The sequence below is a fragment of the Muntiacus reevesi genome, chromosome 1 (genome assembly GCF_963930625.1).
Source record: "Muntiacus reevesi chromosome 1, mMunRee1.1, whole genome shotgun sequence".
In the NCBI taxonomy this organism is placed as follows: Eukaryota; Metazoa; Chordata; class Mammalia; order Artiodactyla; family Cervidae; genus Muntiacus; species Muntiacus reevesi.
In genome coordinates this window covers 218,877,030-218,903,410 of record NC_089249.1, presented here as the reverse complement: position 1 = coordinate 218,903,410, position 26,381 = coordinate 218,877,030, and the positions used below count along the sequence as shown (strand labels likewise).

General features: G+C 36.4%; 2 protein-coding genes across 2 annotated transcripts; both read right to left on the bottom strand.

Moving 5' to 3' along the window:
- Positions 1-8,836: 8,836 nt before the first annotated feature.
- Positions 8,837-9,781, bottom strand: LOC136157511 (olfactory receptor 2G3). The gene has a single exon (XM_065919375.1). It carries the CDS (start codon positions 9,779-9,781, stop codon positions 8,837-8,839), a length of 945 nt encoding a protein of 314 aa, XP_065775447.1.
- Positions 9,782-25,120: 15,339 nt separating this feature from the next.
- Positions 25,121-26,074, bottom strand: LOC136157500 (olfactory receptor 2G2-like). The gene has a single exon (XM_065919367.1). It carries the CDS (start codon positions 26,072-26,074, stop codon positions 25,121-25,123), a length of 954 nt encoding a protein of 317 aa, XP_065775439.1.
- Between the last annotated feature and the right edge of the window lie 307 nt (positions 26,075-26,381).

Below are 26,381 nucleotides of genomic sequence, written 5' to 3'. Positions count from 1 at the left end.
TTATTGAATAAAATATATCCAATGATTAATACCCAATATTATATCATAATCTATATATATACTGTGTGTTTTTTAAAGCTATGGATAATGGATAAAGTAATTATATATTATATTACTATATATAATATATTGTTACATAATATTACATATTATCATATAGTATTATATATTATATAATCTCTGTAATTGTTATGTATTATCAGATATTACATATTATGCAATATATAATGTTATATTTTTTGTTATTGCATACTGTATTATATATTATTATTTTATATATGCCTTTGAAAAACATTGTGAGGCTTGAAAATCAGTAGTTACTAACACACACCTCTATATTTATCCATATAGTGGATGTAGTTGTCAGAAACAGGTCCCACAGAAATTTAGATACCAAAGAAAACTTTTTAAGCTGAGTTGTTGATGAAGTAAATTTTTTAATTGCCTTATGAAGAATCAAAGAATTTTGAATGAATGAAAGCATCCAGATTCCAGGTGGAGGAAGGATGCAGGGTTATGGAAATGGAATTGTAAATAACACACATGTGTGAAGTTAGCATTTGTATAATCTGTGGATGAATAAAAGTATTAAAGGAGATCCAAGTTACCATGACTTGTTAAAATTGCATAAATAACATCTTGATTACATAATTCCAGGTTTCTACTATATAAGTATCTATAGAAGCAACTTCAATGTTTCAACTAAAGAAGAATATTCAAACAATATTTTTTTTATTATTAAGATTTCCTGTTAGACTTAAAAAAGAATAATGCATCTAAGAGAAGAGTAGTTACTTTGTTTAGGGGCACAATTGTGTCTTTGATAACGATTTGGAAAACTAACTGTACTGATTTAAAAAGAGGGAAAAAATGGCTTTCCAATCAGTTTTTGCCTTGAATGTTCTTTTGGTAATTAACCAATTTAATTTGATCAAAAGTAAACTTGAATTAGTTCACCAATTCAAAGCATTAATTTGTGTGTGTGTGTGTGTGTTTCCCTGAAGACAAAGCATTCTTTGACAAAATATTGTGCTAGTCAAATTCTCAAAGATATGAGTCGCACAATAATAGTATATGCTTGACAGGTTTGTATGGAAGAGTTGGATAAAATCACACCTTGGGAAGTGCTTGATCAATATTTGGAATAAAGATGGAGTTGAATCAGTGAGTTTTTGCTTTATAAATGTAGATTCAGTCATCTTTAGGGGAATACATTTCAGAATAACATTGCAAAATAAAAAATCATACTTTTCTACTCACTGAACTAAATCAATGATCATCTGCCCTTCCCCTTCCAGAATGGTCCTAATGTAACTTCCACAAAAGTTGGTTTCTTGGTGTGCTTATTTCTAGATTTAATAAAATATTTATCCAGTTACTGAAAGAAGTACATCTATGTTTTGAGATCTTTAGAAGAGATGTCTAACAAAACTAAAGGTTCATTGTGCTGAGTCGTGTCTGACTCTTTGCGACCTCTGGACTGTCACCCTCCAGGCTCCTCTGTCCATGGAATTTTCCAGACAAGAATGTTGGAAGTGGGTTGTCATTTCCTACCCCAGGGGTTCTTCCCGACCCAAGGATCAAACTCATGTTTCTTGCATCTCCTGCATTGTCATGCAGGTTCTTTACCATTAGCACCACCTGGGAAGACCAAAGATTTTCTGCTTTTATTAGTTGCTACATTACACGCTGCTGCTGCTGCTGCTAAGTTGCTTCAGTCGTGTCCGACTCTGTGCGACCCCATAGATGGCAGCCCACCAGGCTCCCCCGTCCCTGGGATCCTCCAGACAAGAACACTGGAGTGGGTTGCCATTTCCTCCTCCAATGCATGAAAGTGAAAAGTGAAAGGGAAGTCGCTCAGTCATATCCAACTCTTAGCGACCCCATGGACTGCAGCCTACCAGGCTTCTCCGTCCATAGGATTTTCCAGGCAAGAGTACTGGAGTGGGTGCCGTTGCCTTCTCCAAACTTCTGACATACTGTCCACCAGTTCTCAACTCCAATTAATCTGTAGTTTTAGTCTTATTTCAAACTCCACTTTGTGTTACACTTATTCTATATTTTTTATACAAATTCTAATTTAGTTTTTTTTTTAATATTTTACCTATCTTTTTATCTTTACATATTACCATTAATACATTCACCTATGAAAAGAAAAATATCATTATCTTCCATATTTACTTCGTTAAAAAATCCTAAACATCTATTTAGTTTAGTGTTTGTGTTTTAGTATCTTTGTTCTCTTTTTCTCCACTCTCCATATACACAACATATACCAAGACCAGTAAAATCAGTTTGGTTAAGCAATTTATAGAATTATTTTGAAAAAACTAATAAAATGGATGACTGACTAAGAAATAGTATCGAATAAACAGTACATGAATGAATTCTAAATGTTTTGCAGTGCATTACCTCATGTGTTCATCACAACAACCTGTAAAGACGTATTATTAAACTTGATTTCTGGGACTTCCCAGGTGGTCCAGTGGTTAAGATTTTGCCTTCCCATGCAGAATGTACAAGTTCAATCCCTGATCAGATAGCAGAGATTCCACATGCCTCATGGCCAAAAACCCAAAATATAAAACAAAGACAATATTGTAACATATTCAACAAAGACTCTTAAAGAGTATAGTTTTAAAAAATTAAAAATAAACTTGATTTCATAGATAAGTAAGTCTAAAGTGTCTTCCTCACAAAATGTCAACAATCTCTCCAAAAACGGTCTACCAAGTCTTAAATATACAAGTTTATACATTAAAATGAATAAAGGTGTACTTCCTGAATGGTTCATTCTAATGATTAATCATTGCATTGATTTATCATGTAGATAAAGAAATTATGAGAATTAAATAATCAGAGATGAGACAACAACAACAGAAACAAAACAGAAATCTGTACTAACACAAAGATGGTGATATGGATCAGATAAAAAAAATTTCTAGGGATGCAAGTTAATTATGAACAGGAGTTGGAGGCATAAGGCAGAGTAGGAGCAAAGACCTCTATATGAAAGCTATAAGAAATCAGTCTCACAATCAACTCACTCAGACTCCTCAACCTGGTAGACCATGACCTTAGATGAACGCACAAGGATTCTTTCCAATCAGCTGTTGGATGCTGTAGGAAAAATTCTGAAAATTTTCTTTCTCATCTGATATCAATGTGAATAAATCGATTACCCATCTCTTTCATATCAGGATCTTTTATTATTTAAACTCTGCTACTAAAATCAGTAGAAGACCAAAAATCTGCAATTCCAGAGTGTGGACTACAGTTTATTCCCTAGACCTTAGGCTAACCAGAGTGGATAGCTTAGATTTCCCTGGGGCTAAATTACTGGCAACATTTCCAGCAACTCAAAAAATTAAGCAACTCATGCTATCCAGGAATTAGTCATTCAGCCTGTATGCATAAAAAGCCATGTTAAGTGCCCATTTATTTTTAGAAAAGACATCAAACTTGTTAACAGAAAATTTAAAATTAGACTGCCAGTATGTTTTGAACTATTAAAACTTGTTTGACCACTCAAATGTATTTTGTGGGGCTATGTTTCATGAGGGCATGTTGTAAAACCCATGGTTTGTCTGATGTGTGTGTGCCTAGGTAAAGAATTGATCTAGCTCATAATTTATTCACACTTGAAGAACAATTTGAACATAGCATATATATCATGTCTATGACATAGGCTCTATAAATTTACTTTCTGTTGTTCCATAATTATCACTTAGGGCAAAGTAAAATAAACTTGTTTAAACATACACATAGTAATTGAAAATTTCATTTTAACAGTCTATTTAAGTAAAAAAAAAAAGGTGTCTAACATAATGGAAGCATATTATTTTTAATTACTCTAAATTACTTTTAAAATACACAGATATTTAATTACATACACACTGAAACGGTAACACATCTCTAGGGAAGTAAAGATTTTTCTCTTTATTATTAAAATATGATGAAGAGGGACTTCTGTGATGGTCCAATGGTTAAATGCAGCAGACTTGGGTTCAAACCCTAGTCAGGGAACTAAGATCCCACATGCCACAGAGAAACTAAGCCCATGAGCCACAACGAGAGAGCACACATGCTGCAACCACTGAGCCCACATACCAGCAGAGGGTCTGCGTGCCTCAGTGAAGGACCCCACATGCTCAATTAAGACCCAGCACAGCCAAATAGATAGGATGATCAGTTGCTATTAAAAAAAAAAAAAAGAATGCTCTAAGACCAAACAAATAATAAAATATGATGAAGGCACAAATAGAATTTTATAAAATAACATGTGTGATGTAAAGTTGCCGCTGACCATGCTCAAAGCACACTTTGTCTATTATGTTTTCTTAGTTATTACATTTACCTATTTAAATGCCAGTCAATTTTAGGCAAAGTGTGGGCACATGGCTCTAGTTTATTTCCAAAGAATAATTAGTCACCCCAGAAACATTAATTGAATAGTCCTCTGTATTACTTTAATTGTGTTGTTGCCTGTACTACACAAAACTTCAGTGTACAGTCATCAAAACAGTATGGTTCAGGCACAAAAACAAATGCAGATCAAAGGAATAGATAGAAAGCCCAGAGATAAACCCATATACCTATGGTCACCTAATCTAGGACAAAGGAGGCAAGGATATACAATGGAGAAAAGACAGTCTCTTCAATAAGTTGATGCTGGAAAAATTGAACAGCTCCATGTAAAATAATGAAATTTGAACACTTTCTAGCACCATACACAAAAATATTAAACACCTAAATATAAGGCTCACACTATAAAATTCTGAGGAAAACATAGGCAGAGCACTTTTTGACTTAAATCACAGCAAGATATTTTAGGATCTGCTGCCTAGACTGGCAAAAAATAAAAACAGTTAAAAGTGAAAGTGAAAGGTTAGTTACTCAGTCGTGTCCAACTCTTGCATCCCCATAGACTGTACCCCCACCAGGCTTCTCTGTAAATGGGATTTCCCAGGCAAGAATACTGCAGTGGGTAGCTATTCCCTTCTCCAGAGGATCTTTCTGACCCAGGGATAAAACCCAGGTCTCCTGCACTCCAGGCCAATTCATTACCATCTGAACCACCAGGGAAGTCCCAGGGTCATAAAAACAAAGAGAAATGGGGCCTAATTAAACTTAAAAGCTTTGCACAGAAAAGTAAACCATTAAAGAAAGTGAAAGTGAAGTCGTCAGTTGTGTCCTACTCTTTGCGACCCCATGGACTGTAACCTGCCAGGCTTCTCCATCCATGGGATTTTCCAGGCAAGAATACTGGAGTGGGTTGCCATTTCCTTCTCCAGGGGATTTTCCCGACCCAGGGATCGAACCCAAATCTCCAGCATTGCAGGTAGACACTTTACCCTCTGAGCCACCAGGGATGTCAAAGTAAACCATAAACAACAAGATGAAAAAAACAACCCTCAAAATGGAAGAAAATAATTGCAAGCAGAGTAACTGATAAGGGCATAATCTCCAAAATATACAAATAGATCATGCAATTCAGGATACAAAACAAACGGCCCAATAAAAAAATGGATAGAAAATCTAAATAGACTTATCTCCAGAGAGGACATGCAAATGACTAAAAAGGACATGAAAATATGCTCAACATCACTAATCATTAGAGAAATATAAATCAAAACTAAAATGATGTATCACTTCATACCAGCCAGAATGACCATTATCAAAATATCTACAAACAGTAAATTCTGGAGGGGATGTGAAGAAAATGGAACCCTCCTACACTGTTGGAGGAATGTAAGTAGGTAGAAACACTGTGAAGAACAATATGGAAGTTTCCTAAAAATCTAAAATATAGCCATCATATAATCCCACTCCTAGGCATATATTCGGAGAAAACCATAATTTGGAAAGCTGCATGCACCCTGATGTTCACTGCAGCACTATTTACAATAGCAAGGACATGGAATCAATCTAAATGTCCATCAATAGAAGGATGGATATAGAAGGTGTGGAACATATATACAATGGAATATTACTCAGTCATTAAAAAGAATGAAATAATGCCATTTGTGGTAACACTTAGAGACTATCCTGCTGAGTGAAGTAAGTCAGACAGAAAATGACAAATATCATATGCTATCACATACATGTGCAATTTTTAAAAGGGGAGGGGGGTTACAAATGAACTTATCTACAAACAAAGACAGTAGATGTAGAGAACAAAACTTATGGTTACCAGAAGGTAAGAGGGGACTGATAAACTGGGGATTGGTATTGACATATACACACATATATACAGTACTATATTTAAAATAGATAACTAATAAGAACCTAGTGTATAGCACAGGAAACTCCAATCAGTGCTCTCTAATGGCCTATATGGGAATAGAATCCAAAAATAGAGCAGCATATATGTGTATAACTCTTACTTTGCTGTACACTTGAACCTAACACATCATTGTAAATCAACTATACTCCAATAAAATTAAAATTAAGTAAAATATTCTGCTAAAAAATTAGCTTAAGCTAAGCATTTTGTGTATTTTTCTTATTAAATTTTTAAAAATTACTCTAAATTTATAGGTTTCTGAACATGGAAACAAGTATTAATGGCTTTTTTTATTTAGATTGATCAAAAAATCCATAAAGAGGGAGAGATTTCCCAATATAGGCTATTATTTCTGTTTCATCGGTTACAAATCAATAAAATATTTAAATCATATGCCTGAAGTTGGAAATATTCTGTTCAGAGATGTTGGCAAACTAATTTGGTTCTTAATTATGTTCTGTAGTATGCTAAGATTAAATTTTGCTTGGATGATATTTATAAGATAGTCAAATATTTTATAATTTTAAAACCCAATTAGTGAAAATATTGTCAAAATGTGGCTTATTTTTTAAATCACAGAAAGTAAGCTATTTATACCACATGCTAATTATCTGATTAAAAAGGTAAATTCTCAACCTTAAAACGTGATTTTTCAAATTTGTGGTCATATTATCTGGCTAAATATAGTTAAATGTTTAAGTTATCCCTGAGCTAGGACACTTTTGATCATAGCTATGCCTTTTTGTTTCCTTTCTTCTCTAGGCAAAGTTGATGTAATAAAAAAGTACTGTCAATATATAACTTCCTTTTTAACTTAATTTTCTAAAGACAAATATTCTGTGACATTGGTTTAATCAAATCCAGAAGCTTTCTTATTTTCATTAGTTTGGAAGCATAGTCACAATCATAGTATTAAAAATCTTGTCTTTATAAATGTCTGTTCATTAACCAGAATGAAAACCCATTATTAATTCAAATCCTTTCATTTTCTTGCAACACACAATATTTGGTGAATTTTGATCCTCCACCTCTTATCCAAGGAGCATTTTCAGTCTTTGCCATATTCAACAGATAACACCAACTTTAACTTCAATAAGAAATAAAGTGAAATACTACTCTGTAACTTGAATTTTCCATGGTAAAGAAAATGTTTATTGAAGCTGCTGCTTATTTATACCACACATAATCAAGAGTTGTTTACTCTGCACATAGTTACTTTTGACTTATCTGCCAGCATTCAGTTTTATAATCATCTTTTCCATATTTAAGTTACTAATACTGTGCAAAGTTCCACATTATCTTTTTATATCTAGTTGAAAATAGCTTGTATTTGTATTTCTGAAATCTAGTTTTGATGATATGTCTTTTCAGTCATGTCCAACTCTTTGCCACCCTATGGTCTGTAACCCGCCAGGCTCCTCTGTCCATGGGATTCTCCAAGCAAAGAATACTGGAGTGGGTTGCCATACCTCCCACCAGGAGATCTTCCCGACCCAGGGATTGAACCTGCACCTCTTACCTGCATCTCCTGCATTGGCAGGCGGGTTCTTTAGCACTATCACCACTTGGAAAGCCTCAAATCTAGTTTTAGAAGTTTCATATTAATAGAAACTTCCATTTCTAATGGGTAGCTTACCCATTTTTGCTATAAGGAATGATTTATTCTCCACATAAAATGATAAGCGTTATAAATTTCAGTGTAGAATAGTATTGCACATCATTGATGCCTGTTTTGAAAAAGGAAAAATATTGATTTGTCAGAAATTTTACTGCTTTGTTGAAAATGACACAACAGAAAAGCTTTGATAACCCATTGCCCTCTTTATGAGACAATGTACTAGGAACAATGAATTAATTATCATTCAAATATAATCTGTTTTCTGCTACTTATCATTATACTTTCATATTTTCTCTGTTCTCTTCCAACTAGTATAGCACAAACACATACACACACTTAAACACACATATATTTACAGAATTACTACTGTAGCCTATACAGAATCATGTTTTGTTTATGGAGTGGGATCCGTACAATTCAAAAAAGAAAAAAATTATACCAAAAGTGACCCAACTTTTCATAACTTTAAAGTTTTCTTGATGTACTAAGATTCATTGGATAATCTTTGACTGAGACTTCTTTATTACTTTAACTGACAAAAATTATTTTAAAAATATAAATTTTATTTGAAAGTGGTCTTAGAAAAGTCTATCAAAATTTCTTAACTTTCAGTGAACAGTTGGTAAATACTTAATGGTTTGCTTTTTCTTTTTCTTTTTTTTTTTTTGAATCCTTGGGAATAAGTGTCAGAAGTAAAGTACAGACTGTGTGGTGAGGTCACAATGTATACCCATGCACAATTCTGTTTCCCATGGTTCAAGCTCTCAACAAATAAAGATATATACATTTTGTTATTTACACATAAAAGAAGAGGAGATTCCTTATATAGATAAAACAAGTGAACAATAATTTAATTTGTGTAAAACTGAGAACAGTGTTTTGGCTAAGTAGAAACTGAGTAACTACATGACTTGTGATCACTTCCTTGCACATCATGTCTGTAGAGAGTACAGTTTTCCTGTGAGAAGTTTCTTCAGAGCATCTTTCACATCCTTGTTTCTTAAAGTGTAAATAATAGGATTTAAGGTGGGGGTCACCATGGTATAGAAAAGTGAGATGAACTTGCCTTGGTCTTGAGCATAACTGTTGCTTGGTTGCAGGTACATGTAAATTATGGTGCCATAGAAAATGATCACCACTGTAAGGTGGGAAGAGCAGGTGCTGAAGGCTTTGTGCCTTGCCTCCACTGACTTGAGCCTCAGCACTGCTTGAGTTATGAAGCCATAGGAGATAAGGATGAGTGCTGGGGGGATTAGGAGAAACAGGATACTAACAACAAAAAGCACCAACTCATTGATGGTGGTATCCACACAAGCCAACTTAAGGAGAGCTGGTACCTCACAAATAAAATGATCCAGCCTGTGGTTGCCACAAAAGGGCAACTGCAAAGTAAAGGTTGCGTGAATCAAGGAATTGGCCAAACCACTGAGCCAGGAGATAAATGCCAGCTGCTGGCATAGCCGTGGGTTCATGATGACCACATAGTGAAGAGGTTTGCAAACAGCAACATAGCGATCCAAGGCCATCACAACCAGGAGGATACACTCGGTTGAGCCCAGTGCTAAAGAAATATAGAGTTGTACCACACAGCCACCATAAGTGATGGTTTTCTCTGGTCCTCGCAGGTTAACTAGGGTCTGAGGTGCAAGGCTAGTGGTGAAGCAGATGTCCAGAAGGGAGAGGTTGCTGAGGAAGAAGTACATAGGGGTATGAAGAGGAGGATCCAGGTATGAGATGATGATAATGGTGATATTTCCCACAAGGGTCAGGAGGTAGAACAAAAGGACAAATACAAAGAGCACAGCCCCTAGGCGAGGGTGGTCTGAGAATCCTAGAAGGACAAAACCAATCAGAGAACTCTCATTGGCTTTTTCCATCCTCTAGAGGGAAGTGCACCTGCTAAAAGAGGAATAAAAACAGATTCATTTGACTTCTTCTTTTCCTATCTAGATTCCTTTTACTTCTTTTTCTGATCTGATTGCTGTGGGCAAAACTTCCAAAACTGTGTTCAATGGTAGTGGTGAAACAGCTCATCCCAGAATCACAGAATGTATGAGCGGAAAGGATCAAGAAGACTGACTTGTCCAACCTGTTAATTTTTCATCCTCAATGTGTTACTGGGCTTCCCTAGTGGCTCAGTGGTAAAGAATCCGTCTACAGTGCAGGAGACACAGGAGACTCGGATTGGATCCCTGGGTTGGGAAGATCCTATGGAGAAGGAAATGGCAACCCACTCCAGTGTTCTTGCCAGGAAAATCCTATGGACAGAGAAGATCCTATGGTGTTGCAAAGAGTTGGACAGGACTGAAGCAACTGAGCAATGTGTTACTGACTCGGAACATTAATCCGTGTTACTTCATTCCGGTCCAGTGACTCTTCTTTAAAAATCATAAATGCTTTCAGCTTTGGGGTTATCTGGAAACTGATTATTAAATTCATTCAAAGTGGATATTTGTATGCATGTCAAGAAATGTGTGATAATCTACTTACTTCTGAAATCAAGTGTCTCTCAAAATAAAGTGAACAGCATATCATGGTTTTTAAGTGTTGACAAAATCTGCATGCAAAATGTGATATTCAGGTTTTATCACAGGCACAAATGGAGATGGCACTCTTAAACTCTCGTCTCTAGTCACTGCCTAAACAGAGAAAAGTAAGATAGTCCTGGGTTTAATCGTATATCTAGAGAGACAAAGGAAAATTGAATAGTTAAGTGATAAACAATTCAAATTTTAAAATAAATTTAAAAGTATGATCTAAGTAAATAATTTTCAAATAGATTTTGCAAAATAATACTTGAAAAAATATCATTTTTAAATATGAAGTCTAGGAGTCTTTATGTACAAAACTAACTAAAATAGTATGTTTAAAGATAGGTAATACTAGGATGGGAAGGGATATAAGATCAATTTTTGACATGTGAGAAAGCTACGGAAATAACTAGGAGGGAATGAAAAAGGTATGTTTGAGAAGCCAGATTATATAATATAAATCAAATTATATATGTTCATTCAATGACTGAAGTGCCAAAAATAAAATGTGTTTTTTAGTTATATTTTAAAGCAGCATTATATAAACAAGCTGGCTAAAGTTTCCTAATATTCAATGCAGAAAATATCATACTCAAGAGAATATACATTATTAATGAAGAGCTAAATATATTAGCTCTATAAATGTAGTTTGTTTGAAAGAGTCAGATAAACCTTGAAAAACTCCTTAACTTTCAACATGATAAAATCATAAAACAGATTAAAAGCAAAAATGAAAAGAGTTTATGTGAAAGGTGAAGAAATTTCAAGATCACTTGGTAAACACAAGTAGAACATGTGTGGATAATTCAGTTGCCTTTATAAGAAGCAAAAGAGTGTTAAAGTTTTGCCTAGAAAAAAAGTATTTGAAGCCAAATTGTAGAAATTTCTGAGCAAGATAGTTATTAACTTCATTGTGCAAACAATGAAATGTCTTTGGAGGCTTATGAGCACACGGGAGAATGATATTATCTATTTCTGTTTTGGAAATATTGGCCTGGTAATGATTTATAGATGGATGTGGAAAAATTATTGTCAGGGAGTTCAGTGAGTAACATTTTGATAGTTCTTATCATATAAACTAGTGGCCTTGTAATGCAAATGGACTGAAAACTCTTGGAAATGACAGCAGTTCAATAAAGATTGACAGCAGTTTAATAAAAATTAGTTGGAGGAAAATTAATTGAATGAAAATATCAAAATTAATTGAATAGTGATTTTGTTATGGAAAGGGAGATAAGAGAAGGATTATAAGATGATTCTATGATAATTTGCTTTCAGAATGAGAAAACTGAAGAAGTGTAAAATGACAGACTATATTTCCCATTCTGATAAATTTTTGCCCAACTTACCAAGACTCCCATTTCAAAACATGTTTCATTCCATCCTCCTCTACCATGCCTTTGGTCAAAGTTTTTCTTCTTGACTGATTGTGAAATTTTAGTATAGGAGTCTTAAAATGAGGTGATTGTTTCTAGTATGTTTGTTTATATACCCCAAGCCAGGTGTGAGCCAGGTGTGTTTTTCTTCAATCCAAAAGAGGTAGAAAAAATATTTTCCAGTGTTAGCTCATGATGACATTTATAGAAGTTTCTAATGTCTGTTTGTCTCTATAATTGAACATTGTTATGCTAAACATGACAAAAGAATAAAATATGGAAAATATAGATATTAATACAAGAAGCAGACAGACACAAGCTATTTTTAAGAAAAACATAAGTCAATGCTTTTTGATTTATGTTTTTCTTAAAAAATAGCTTGTGTCTGTCTGCTTCTTGTATTAATATCTATATTAAGCAAGAAAGAAGTTGGAAGCAGGGCCAAATTGTGCAAGAGATCTTAAAATGGGGGATGCTCCTTGTATTTTCTTAAAGTAACAATTCAGTTCAGTTCAGTCTCTCAGTCGTGTCCAACTCTTTGTGACCCCATGAACCGCAGCACTCCAGGCCTCCCTGTCCATCACCAACTCCCGGAGCCCACCCAAACCCATGTCCATTGAGTCAGTGATGCCATCCAACTATCTCATCCTCTGTCGTCCCCTTCTCCTCCTGCCCTCAATCTTTCCCAGCATCAGGGTCTTTTCCAATGAGTCAGCTCTTCGTATGAGGTGGCCAAAGGATTGGAGTTTCAGCTTCAGCATCAGTCCTTCCAATAAACACCCAGGACTGATCTCCTTTAGGATGGACTGGTCCCTTGCAGTCCAAGGGACCCTCAAGAGTCTTTTCCAACACCACAGTTCAAAAGTAGCAATTAAGCTATTGCATATGGGTGAAAGGAGAAATAATAAAGATTGTATTCTGTAGTTGAGATTGTGAAAGACTTTTTAATCCAGACGAAGAGACTAGAAATGTTGACGGTTTTGAATAAGACTGTTTTAAAATATCTTATCTAACTGTGTAGAATTGATTGGGTAAGAAAAAAAGTGATAAGCAGATACAAGAATCGATAAATGAGGTGTAGCCAAGTGTCATGATCTTTGCCTTTAATTCTCATTCAAACTAAGCATGAACCACCAACCAGAGGAATGGATACCACACGCAAAGCACTCAAGGTCTTCCTTCTGCTGGTCCATGCTTCTACCTAGCCTCTGCCTCTGCCCACACAAGCTGATTCATTACCCTGCCATGCAGAGCAATTTGCAATCTCCTGTCTTCAGTAGCTATGTCTTTTCTTATTCCTCTACCAGAATATTATCTCCAACATCCCTCACCTGAAAATCATCTCCACACTTTTCAAAATTCAGCACTGATCTGTAACATACAAACTCCCCCTTGACTCTGACTTACCTCCACTCTCCATGCTGACAAGATTTATTTTGTGTCACTGCTATACTCTAAACATACTTCTAGCATATTAATAGAAAGTATAAGACTCTACTGACCTAATTTTAGTCCTAGCCAATCATAAGCTACTTCTTAAACTGAAGGGTCATACTTTACTGATATTTAATGTAATTTTTATGATGTCTGAGGCATAATAATTCAATAACAGCTTGATGAAGAAATGAATGCATTTTCAGGTGTCCTGTCTCCCACAGTCTGATTCTTTAAAAAATAATTTCTGTACAGAAAATATAAGAAAAATAAGTTATGGTCAGATAAGCTGAGCTGAGAGAGAGAGCTGAACTGCATATATAGGAAAAAAACAAAAACCAATGAGCCAAAACAAAGTGAAGGGAAGCCCTTAACCACTTACAGTGATAGCATGAGTCTAAAGCTGGAGAAAGCACCTACTCCTCTGTGTTTCTTGTCCCTTTATGGAATGGCATCACAGTTGAGGGTGCCCTAAAAAAAGTAGCTCCTGCAATTTCATGATCCTAAAACCAAGGGGAGGGAGAGAAGAAAAGGACAAGGTATGGAAAAGTAGAGCGCTGAATCAGAGTGGAAGAAGTCTTAAAGTTTTCCCCTTCTCCCCCTACAAGGAGGCATTGGCAGAAGTACCTGAAGAAGTGCTCAGTTACTCAGTCCTGTCTGACTCTTTGTGACCCTACGGACCATAGTCCATCAGGCTCCTGTGTCTATGGGATTTTCCAAGCAAGAATACTGGGGTGGGTTGCCATTTCCTTCTCCAGGGGAACTTCCCAACCTAGGGGTAGAATCAGCATCTCCTGTACCTCCTGCATTGGTAGGCAGACTCTTTACCACTGAGCCACTGGGGAGGCCACATGAGGAAAGCCTCTTTGCAAAGCTTCAGACAAACAGACCTAGCAACGAAGATGCCCAGGACATAAATACCAATGTATCTAAGAACATGACTAGCCACAGGAGCTTGAGTCTGACTGCAGCCTTTCAGAGATCGCAGTGCCTTGGCTAGGCAGTGAGTCTCATGTGGAGGTGGCAGATTTTCCCATGAAGCCTGCTAGGCAAAGTTTTTGTAAGTGCCTAAATTTAGGGTTGAAGAAGAACACCTATCAGCAGAGGGATGGATAAAGAAGATGTGGTACATATACATAATGGAATATTACATAGCCAGAATCAGCTCCTCTGTTACCTGTGCTATTGTGCCACTCAGCCTTTGTTCATTACCTCAACTGCCTGCTTGTAGAAAGCTTTGGGACAGCCTAAAAAAATCATAATTCTGTCCTGTCTCCATTTGGAGAAATTCAGTGTAAGACATATGTTTTTCTGATCTAGCATATTTTCCGTATGCTGTGTTCCTTCATGGCTACTCTATTGGGCTTCCCTGATGGCTCAGACAGTAAAGAATCTGCCTACAATGTGGGAGAACTGGGTTCAATCCTTGGGTTGGGAAGATCCCTTAGAAGAGGGCATGGCAACTCACTCCAGTATTCTTGCCTGGAGAATCCCCATGAACAGAGGTGCCTGGTGGGCTACAGTCCACAGGGTCGCAGAGTCGGACATGACTGAGTGAATGGCTGACTCAGCACAGCACTATTGGTGAAAATTCAGTTTCAGTGATTGTAGATTTCTCAGTTCATGTGTTTAAAAAACAGATTGGAAGTGCTCTCCTGAGTAAAGTTCCTGGCCTAAGGTGTAATCAAGTGCCCTCTACCCATGAAGATTTGTATTCTTGCTGACCTTCAAGTTTCAGTAAAATAGATTACATCCTATAAGGAAAAGCAAAAAAAGAGACCATAATGTCATTAGAATTAAGAAAGAATAGATCTCTAGGAAATATAACATTTCTTCTCAGTGAAATCCAATCAATAAAGCAAACCCTCCCTTTGTTTTGGTTTAAGTGTGCATTTGTGTGTGCTTAGTCACTCAGTCATCTCTGATTCTTTGTGACCCCATGGACTGTAGCCTGCCAGGCTTCTCTGTCCATGGAATTCTCCAGGCAGGAATACTGGAGTGGGTTGCTATTTCCTCCTCCAGAGGATCTTCTCAAACCAGGGATCAAATTTGTGATTCTGGGATCTCCTGCATTGGCAGGCAGATTCTTCACCACTAGAGCCATTTTTCGAAAATGGCAGAGAGCTCCAGAGTTGAAAAGCTTGTAGTGGTTCCCTATTTAATGAAAGTTTCCTTATGGTAATTCACATGAGTAAATTTTTACAGAAAACTGAATCACATTGAATTGAAGTGCTCTAATTGAGCTGTGGAGTTGTATTGATGTGGAATTGAGTGTGTCTATATCTATTTATCTGTTGTCTATCATCATAATCATCTATAGTATTCCTGTAAAAGCACAATTAACTCAAAAAATATTAGCCATCTAGACAAGTCAATGACAATGGTTTATACCTATGAAGAATAGCATAAATTACTCTATTCCCTTGACAGGCAAACCTGAGTGCAGATAGCTTATCTGTCTCATCAGAAACCATTGTTATTTAACTGATAGATCAAATCCAGCAATAATAGAAACCAAAAACTTGCTACCTCAGTAACTTTTATAAACCCCTTCAAGATCCATGTGTATTCAATTAAGACTGAACAGACAATCCTTACTTACTATTATGACTATTTTGTTCTGCTTGAAATTTTCACATCTTCAGGAGGTTCATTACATAGCATTTTCTTAGTTGTCTGTTTACATGTGTAAACCATAGCCTGACCACAAGATGACAAGCTTCAAAATGGTGTCTATCAAAGAGTCATATTTCCAACAGAAGCCAACCATGAGTAAACTTTTAGTGGTAATGAGAATTATGACAGAAGGGGATCCTGAAAAGGGGAAGTTGGCAATATCACAAAAAGGCCATGACTTGTTTACAGTTAAAAGTCTTCTGGGGAAAACCTATGTCCCCAACAGACAATTAGTCAAGACACTGACTAATTCTGAGGATCATCCAGGGAGACAGGATACACTTATTTCCCAACTGTGAGATTTTCCTTTCTTCCTTGAATATTGTTTTGGGACCTTATAATTTCTTAAGGAAATAGAAGTTATCAGACTTTCCCAGTATAAAATAAATAAATAAATAAAAATAGCCTACTTCTGGATATTTTTCTTTCTTTATCCCAATTACAAGAGGTAGTGGTGGTGGTTTAGTCACTAAATTATGTCCCCTTCTTGTGACCCCATGGACTGTAGACTGCCAGGCTCCTCTCTCCATGGGCTTCTCCAGTCAAGAATACTGGGGAGTGGTAACCCACTGGGTTACCATTTCCTTCTCCAGGGGATCTTCCAGACCCAGGAGTTGAGCCCAAGTTTCCTGCATTGCAGGCAGATTCTTTACTGACTGAGCTACAAGGGACGCCCCCAATTGCAAGAGAGATCAATAGAGCAATTTTTTTCCTTCTGAATATTGGGTTCAATGAACCATATAACTTGCTCTCTGAGCATCTGTCCTTGTTAAGTATTAATAATTTTGAAATTAACTTACAAAGTATTAATAACTTTAAAATTAAAATCATCTGAAGATATGTCTAGATCTGACATTTTTGTGAGATTATGAATTTTTTAAAAAAAACTATTTTTCAAATCTCAGTCTCAAAACATATTTATTTTTAATTGAAGTATAGTAATTGCATTATCATATTAGTTTCAGGTATACAGCATCACTAGTGATTCAAAGTTTATGTACATTTTACTCAATTTAATTTTATTATAAAATATTGATTATATTTTCTGTAATATACCACTTCAGTATTCTTACCTTGAGAACCCCATAAACAGTATAAAGAGGACAAAAAGATAGGACACTGAAAGATGGACTCCTTAGGTCGGTATGTGCCCAATATGCTGCTGGAGAAAAGTGGAGAAATAACTCCAGAAATAATGAAGAGACAGAGCCAAAGAGAAAACAATGCCCAGTTGTGGGTGTGACTGGTGATGGAAGTAAAATTGGATGCTCTAAAGGACAATATTGCATAGGAACCTGGAATGTTAGGTCCATGAATCAAGGTAAATTGCAAGTGGTCAAACAGGAGATGGCAAGAGTGAACGTCAATGTTTTAGGAATCATTGGACTAAAATGGACTAAAATGGGCAAGTTGAATTCAGATGATCATTTTATCTACTACTGTGGGCAAAAATCCCTTAGAAAAAAATGGAGTAGCCCTTATAGTCAACAAGAGTCCAAAATGCAGTACTTGGGTGCAATCTCAAAAATGATAGAATGATCTCTGTTTGTTTCCAAGGCAAACCATTCAATATCACAAGTGTGTGCCCAGCCACTAATGCCAAAGAAGCTGAAGTTGAGCAGTTCTATGAAGACCTACGAGACCTTCTAGAACTAACACCAATAAAAGATGTCCTTTTCATCATAGGGGACTGCAATGCAAAAGTGGGAAGTCAAGAGATACCTAGAGTAACAGGCAAATTTGGCCTTGGAGTACAAAATGAAGCAGGGCAAAGGCTAATAGAGTTTTGCCAAGAGAACACACTGGTCATAGCAAACACCCTCTTCCAACAACACAGGAGAAGACTCTACACATGGACATCACCAGATGGTCAATACTGAAATCAGATTAATTATATTCTTTGCAGCCAAAGATGGAGAAGCTCTATAAAGTCACCAAAAGAAGACCAGGAGCTGACTGTGGCTCCAGATCATGAACTCTTTATTGCCAAATTCAGATTTAAATTGAAGAAAGTAGGGAAAACCACTAGACCATTCAGCTATGACCTAAATCAAATCCCTTACAATTATACAGTGGAAGTGACAAATAGATTCAAGGGATTAGATCCTGAAGAACTATGAATGTAGGTTTGTGACATTGTACAGGAGACAGGGAGCAAGACCATCCCCAAGAAAAAGAAATGCAAAAGGTAAAATGGCTGTCTGAGGAGGCCTTACAAATAGCTGAGAAAAGAAGAGAAGCTAAGGTCAAAGGAGAAGAGGAAAGATACACCCATCAGAATGCAGAGTTCCAAAGAATATCAAGGAGAAGTAAGAAAGTTTTCCTTAATGATCAATGCAAAGAAATAGAGTAAAACAATAGATTGGGAAAGACTAGAGATCTCTTCAAGAAAATTAGAGATACTAAGGGTCATTTCATGCAAATATGGGCACAATAAAGGACAGAAATGATATGGACCTAACAGAAGCAGAAGATATTAAGAAGAGGTGGCAAGAATACACAAGGGAACTATACAATAGCATCCTAATGATTCAGGTAATGATGGTAACATAACCAAGTAACATTTTTCACAGAACCCAGATAACCCAGGTAACATTTTTCACAGAACAAAACAAAAACTTGACAGTTTCATATGGAAACACAAATACCCTGAATAATCAAAACAATCTTGAGAAACAAAAATAAAACTGGTGGAATCAGCTTCCTGACTTCAGACTATGCTACAAAGCTACAGTCATCAAGAGAGTGTGGTACTGGCACAAAAACAGAAATTTAGACAAAGGGAACAAAATAGAAAGCCGGGAGATAAACCCATCCACCCATGGGCATGTTATCTTTAACAATGGAGGCAAGAATATAGAATGGAGAAAAGACAGCCTTTTCAATACATGGTATACGAAAAACTGGACACCTTTGTGTAAAACAATGAAATTAGAACACTTCCTAACACCATACACAAAAACATATTCAAAATTGTTTAAAGACTTAAATTTTAAGACCAGAAACTATAAAACTCTTAGAGGACAACACAGGCAATGCACTCTTTGACATAAATTGCAGCAATATCCTCTTTGACCCACCTCTTGAAGAATGGAAATGAAAACAAAACTAAACAAGTGGGGCTTGCTGCGCTTAGTCACTCAGTCATATCTGACTCTTTGTGACCCCATGGATTGTAGCTTGCCAGATTCATCTGTCCGTGGGGATGCTTCAGGCACAAATACTGGAGTGATTGCCATTTCCTTCTCCAGGGAATCGTCCCAACCCAGGGATCCAACCTCGGTCTCCCACATTGCAGGTGAATTGTTTACTGTCTGAGCCACAATTAAACTTAAAAGCTTTTGCCCAATTGAGAAAACTATAAACAGGATGAAAAGGCAGCCCTCAGAATGGGAGAAAAAACTGCAAACAAAGGAACTGACAAGGGATTAATCTCAAAATATATAAGCAGTTCATATAGCTTAATATCAGAGAAACAAACAATTCAGTCCAAAAGTGGGGAGAAGATATAAACAGACATTTCTCCAAAGAAGACATACAGATGGCCAATAAACAAATGAAAACATGCTCCACATCATTCACTATTAGAGAAGTGCAAATCAAAACTACCATGAGGCATCACTTCACAACAATGAAATGGTTATCATCAAAAAACCTACAATGATAAATGCTGGAGAAGATGTGTAGATAAGGGAACCATCTTGCACTGGTGGTAATGTAAATTGGTACAGCCACTATGGAGAACAGAATGGAGATTCCTTAAAAAAAGAGACTAGATATAAAACTATCATATGATTCAACACTCCCACTACTGGACATATACTGTGAGAAAGTGAAGTTGAAAGTGAAGCTATCGCTTCTCGGCCTTTTGGCTAAGATCAAGTGTAGAAAGTGAAGCTGCTTAGTCGTGTCTGACTCTTTGCAATCCCATGGACTGTAGCCTACCAGGCTACTCTATCCATGGGATTTTCCAGGAAAGAGTACTGGAGTGGGTTGCCATTTCCTTCTCCAGAGAATCTTCCGGACCCAGGGATCGAACCCAGGTCTCCCGCCTTGTAAGCAGATGCTTTACCTTCTGAACCACCAGGGAAATCAAAAAGACACATGTACCCCACAATGTTCACTGCAGCACTACTTACAATAACCAGGCAATCAGAGCAACCTAGATGTCCATTGACAGGTGAATAGATAAAGAAGATGTTATACATAGATGCAGTGGAATGTTACTCAGTCATAAAAAGGAATTTGAGTTGGTTGTAGTGAGGTGGATGAACTTAGAGCCATTAGAACTATTTTGCGGAGTGAAGTTAGTCAGAAAAGTAAAAACAAATACGATACATTAACACATATATGTGTTCAGTTCAGTCGCTCAGTCGTGTCCAACTTTTGAGATCCCATGAACCGCAGCACGCCAGGCTTCCCTGTTCATCACCAACTCCCGGAGTCTACCCAAACCCATGTCCATCAAGTCAGTGATGACATCCAGCCATCTCATCCTCTGTCGTCCCCTTCTCCTCCTGCCCCCAATCCCTCCCAGCATCAGGGTCTTTTGCAATGAATCAACTCTTCGCATGAGGTGACCAAAGTATTGGAGTTTCAGTTTCAACATCAGTCCTTCCAATGAACACCCAGGACTGATCTCCTTCAGGATGGACTGGTTGAATCCCTTTGCAGTCCAAGGGGCTCTCAAGAGTCTTCTCCAACACCACAGTTCAACAGCATCAATTCTTCAGCCCTCAGCTTTCTTTATAGTCCAACTGTCACATCCATACATGACCACTGAAAAAACCATAGCCTTGACTAGACAGACCTTTGTTGGCAAAGTAATGTCTCTGCTTTTTAATATGCTGTCTAGGTTGGTCATAGCTTTACTTCCAAGGAGCAAGCGTCTTTTAATTTCATGGCTGCAATCACCATTTGCAGTGATTTTGGAGCCCAAAAATATAAAGTCTGTCACAGTTTCCAATGTTTCCCCATCTATTTCCCATGAAGTGATGGGACCAGGTGTCATAATCTTAGTTTTCTGAATGCTGAATTTTAAGCCAAGTTTTTCACTCTCCTCTTTCACTTTCATCAAGAGGCTCTTTAGCTCTCCTTCACTTTCTGCCATAAGGGTGTTGTCATCTGCATATCTGAGTTTATTGATATTTCTCCCGGCTATCTTGATTCCAGCTTGTGCTTCATCCAGCCCAGCCTTTCTCATGATGCACTCTGCATATAAGTTAAATAAGCAGGGTAACAATATACAGCCTTGACGTACTCCTTTCCCTATTTGGAACCAGTCTGTTGTTCCATGTCCAGTTCTAACTGTTGCCTCTTGACCTGCATACGGATTTCTCAGGAGGCAGGTCAGGTGGTCTGGTGTTCCCATCTCTTTGGGAATTTTCCACAGTTTATTGTGATCCACACAGTCAAAGTCTTTGGCACAGTCAATAAAGCAGGAGTAGAAGTAGGGTCAGCTAAAGTTAACCCCTTCTATTAGTGTATTCCTCATTACAGAAAGGGAAAACTCAGATAGTTCCATTTAAGGACACAAAACTTAGGTTTTTATTTAGATGTTAAGGTTTTATTGAACTAAAGGAGAAGATATTTATCATCCATAGTGAAAAATAATTATCAGATTACATGATTGAAATATACTGTGTGATTAGCATTAATTAAAAATTAACTCCTAAGAGCTTATGTGACCTGAAAAAGCTGCCCAGTATACACAGTGTATAGGGGATGCTCCTACACCAGACCATGACTTTAAGACCAGGCGAGTACCTATATTACCTAACTTATAGGACGAAACTGCAGATATTCAAACAAAATGAGAAGATAGAGTAATTATGTTCCAAACAAAAGAACAAAATAAAACCCCGGGGCGGGGGCGGGGGGGAATGTCATGAAATGGATATAATTTATTTGATAGTGTTCAAAGTAATCATCATAAGGATGCTCACCAGACTGAGAAGAATTGAGACCTTCAACAAAGAGTTAGAAAATATTTTTAAAAAATCAATCAGAGTCACATAATACAATAAATGAAAGGAAAAATAAATACTTAAAGGAAATCAATAGCAGAATAGACAATACAGAAGAATAAATAAGTGATCTGGAAGACAAACTAGTGAAAATCACCCAATCAGAACAATAAAAAGAAAAAGGAATTTTAAAAATAGTTTAAGGGACCCCTGAGGTAATACCAGGCATACTTATATTCACATTATAGGAGTTCAAAAAGGAGAAGATAGAGAGAAAGGAGCAGAAAACTTATTTGAAGAAACAATGACTGAATTTAAAGCAGTGTACTCCAATAAAAGTTTATTTTAAAAAAGTAAGAAACAGTTGCTGAAAACTCCTTTAACATAGGAAAGAAAACAAGCATCCAGGTCCAGGAAATAAGGTCTCAAACAAGATGAACCTAAAGAGATCTTGACCAAGACATATCACAGTTAAAGTGGTGAAAGTTAGAAAGAAAAATTTAAAGGAAGCAAGAGAAAAATAGCTAATAACATACAAGAGAACTCTCATAAGGCTACCAGCTGTCTTTCAGTACAAAGTTTGTAAGCCAGAAAGAAATAGCAGGACATATTTAATGTACTAAAAGGGAAAAAAAAGAATACTTAGCAAAGTTATCATAAAATTGAAGGAGAGATCAGGAGTTTTCCAGGTAAGGAAAAGCTAAAGGAGTTAATCATCACTAACCACTCTACAACAAATATTAAAGGTTCTTCTTTCAGCTTAAAAGGAAAGGCCATAATAAGAAAAAAGAAAATATATGAAAGGAAAAATCTCATTGGTAAGGGAAAATACATCATAAAGGCAGCGGATTAAAAGCAAAAATAGTAAAATTAACTGTAACTAGTAAGTGTTTAACAGCAGCAGCAGCAGCAGAAAGTACTTAAGGTATATTCAAAATAAAAAGATGTAAAATATGCTATTAAAAAGAAAAAACAGTGAGGAGAGGAGTAAAACTGTAGGGCTTTTGCATTCAACCTTAAGCAACTATATGCTTAAACTGCTGTACGTATAGGTCGATTTATATGGACCTCATGATAACCACACACAAAAACCTACAACGAACACACAGAAAGCAAATAACAAAATGATAGTAAGTCCACACCTTTCAATAATCACTTTAAATGTAAATGAATGAACTAAATGCTCTAATCAAAAGACATAGGGTGACTGAACAGATTTTTTTAAAAAGATCCATTTATATGCAGTCTATAAGGGACTTACTTTAAATGCAAAGACACATGCAGACTAAAAGTGAAAGAATGGAAAAAGTTATTCACATATGTAATTAAAAGAGAATTAGAGTAGCAATACTCATATCAGACAAAATAGACTTTAAAACAAGGACTGTAGCAAAGGACAAAGAATAGCATTACATAATGATAAAGGGGTCAATCTGAAAAAAGGATGTGATGTTTATAAATGCTAACTCTCCCGATACAGGAGCACCTGAATATATAAAGCAAAGAAATAATAATGGATATTAAGGGAAAAGTTGAGAGTAATGCAATAATAGTGTTTGTGTGTGCCTAGTCACTCAGTAGTGTCTGACTGTTTGTGACCCCATGGACTAAGCCCAGCAGGCTTCTTTGCCCATGGGGATTCTCCAGGCAAGAATACTGGAGTGGTTGCCATGCCCTCCTCCAGGGGATCTTCCCAACCCAGGGATCGAACCCAGGTCTCCCACATTGTAGGTGAATTCTTATTCTTTAGCCACCAGGGAAGCAATAATAGTAGGGAACATTAATACTCCACTTACATCAATCAATTAATCATCCAAAGAGAAGATCAATAAGAAAATATTGACTTTAAGTGATATATTAACCAGATTGCCTTAATAAATATATACAAAATAGTTTACCTAAAAACTGTATAGTAGTTTACATGGTAGGCCACAAAACAAGTCTCAGTAAATTTAAGAGGATTAAAATCACATCAAACATCTTTTCTGACCGCAACACTATGAAACTAGAAATAATTATGAAAACAAAACTGGAAAAAACATGAACATGTGAAGATTAAACAACATTCTACTGAACAATTAATGGATCAGCAAAGAAACTAAAGAGGAAATTTTTAAAATGCCTTGAGGCAATAAAAATGGAGACACAATTTTCCAAAATCTATGGAATGTAGAGTATTTTTGCCAACTATAGGCTATACAACCTAATATTTGCTACAGGGCAGTGAAATGGAGATTTTAATACTATGTGTTTGTACAAAATTTCTCAGAATCAAGGTGCAAAAGTCTTAATTTTCAGAAAAGGAATGTTACAAGCAAAGATCTTTCAGAATGAAGTTATAGGTAAAAAAAAAAAAATCAGTGTTGTAGCATAAATAATAAAAGGAGTTTTGTTAAGCTTTCATCTGGAAAATGAGTTTCCAAATTATAAAAAATATGTTTATATATATAGAACTGTAGTGGTCTAAAGGTAAAAAAAGAAAGTATATTATTGTATATTTTAAAAAGTGAAATAACAACATTAAGAAGTGCATGGTTATACTAACAACAATAGTGTTTTTCTTTATATGGCTTTGCAATCTGTAGAATAGTCCATGTCTATGCTTTTTCTTAGGAATCAGAGTCCGATGTTAGTTCAAAGTGGTTCAATTGATTCAACTACAACATAATAAAATCAAGTTTCTGCTTCTGCTTTATTCTCCACCTTTAATGTGTGGCTTTTGTCTTCATGCTGTTCGTGCAACTCTGTATATGTCTACCGCATTTTAAGTGGATAGAGTATAGGTGAAGTAAAAGAATTTGCTTTATGACAGCTTGCCCATGGTTCATCCATCTTAGATACATCCTTGCAAAAAAGTAAGCCATACATCTATCTAGAGAAACATAAAGGGTAAGAGATCAAATATATTATTCAAAAAATTTTAAATGGCTAATTTAAAATACTTCTTGAATATTTTCAAGAAATATATTTCTTATAAAATATCTAATTAAACCTCAAATGCTGCATATATAATATATTTTGGAGAAAAAACATGAGCCAAAGGATTTATGTTACAACTGTGTAATTGTAAAGTTGGGAGTAGACACATGCATTCCATAGTATATTACAGAATGTTTTAGAAGAAGTTAATCAAAAGGAAATGGGAAAAAATAGTTTTAAAACATTATGTGATTTTCTTTAACCACAAAAATTCAGTATTTATCATAGTAGTGCTTTAAACAATTTTTTGACAATCATATAAACTTTATTACCAGAATCTTCCCTAGAACTCTTCTTAGTGCTTCCTTGACCTCTTTGTTCCTCAGAGTATAAATAAGAGGGTTAAGCATGGGGGTCAGCACTGTGTAGAAGAGAGAGACAAACTTTCCCTGATCTTTGTATGTACTTTTGGCTGACTGCAGGTACATGAACATGATGGTTCCGTAGAACATGATGACAACTGTCACATGGGAGGAACAGGTCCCAAAAACTTTCTTTCTCCCAGTAGCTGATTTGATCTTCAAAACTGCTTGGGTAATGTAACCATAGGAGACTAGGATGAAGGAGATAGGCACAACAAGGAAGAGGATACTAGCCACAAAGAGCTCAGCCTCATTGAAGGTGGTGTCCACACAAGCCAACTTGATAAGTACAGGGACTTCGCAGATAAAATGATCCACTTGGTGATGCCCACATAAAGGTAGCTGCAGGGTGAGAGTGGACTGTACCAGGGTGGTGGCCACCCCACTAAGCCACGCTAAAGATGTCAGGGCCATGCAGAGATGAGGATGCATCAGGAGAGCATAGTGGAGGGGACGGCAGATGGCCACATAGCGATCATAGGACATCACAGCCAGAAGGACACACTCAGTAGATCCAAGAGCGTGAGAGACGTACAGCTGAACCATGCAGCCACCATAGGTAATGGTTTTCATGGGATCCTGCAAGTTTACCAGGAGCTGAGGAATAACGCTGCTAGTAAAGCAGAGGTCCAGGAAAGAGAGATGAGAAAGGAAAAAATACATTGGTGTATGAAGTTTGGGTTCCAGATGAGATATCAGAATGATGGTGCTGTTCCCCAAAATGGTTAGTAAATATAAGATCAAGATGACCACAAAGAGAGCCGTCTGTAACTGAGGATAATCAGAAAACCCTAACAGGATAAAACCTGTTATGTTTCCCTCATTGGTGCTCTTCACCATCCCCATGTGCAAAGTATGTTCCAGAAAGTTAAGTCATAGCTGAGAAAGATTATATATTACATAAGGTCAGATAAATGACAATGTCATCTCTCCCCAAAGTTATATGTTAAATGCTTAAACCTCATAACTTATATCTATTTTCCTATTGTGTGCATTCTAAATAAATACAGTGCGTACTCTCTCAATGGTATCAGTGTCTTCTGATGCTCTGCAAGATAGAAAAGAACAGATTTTTTTTAAATGATCAAGCTATAGTAATTAAAACAGTATTGTATTGGCATAAAGGTAAATGTGTAGATCGACGGAGCAGGAT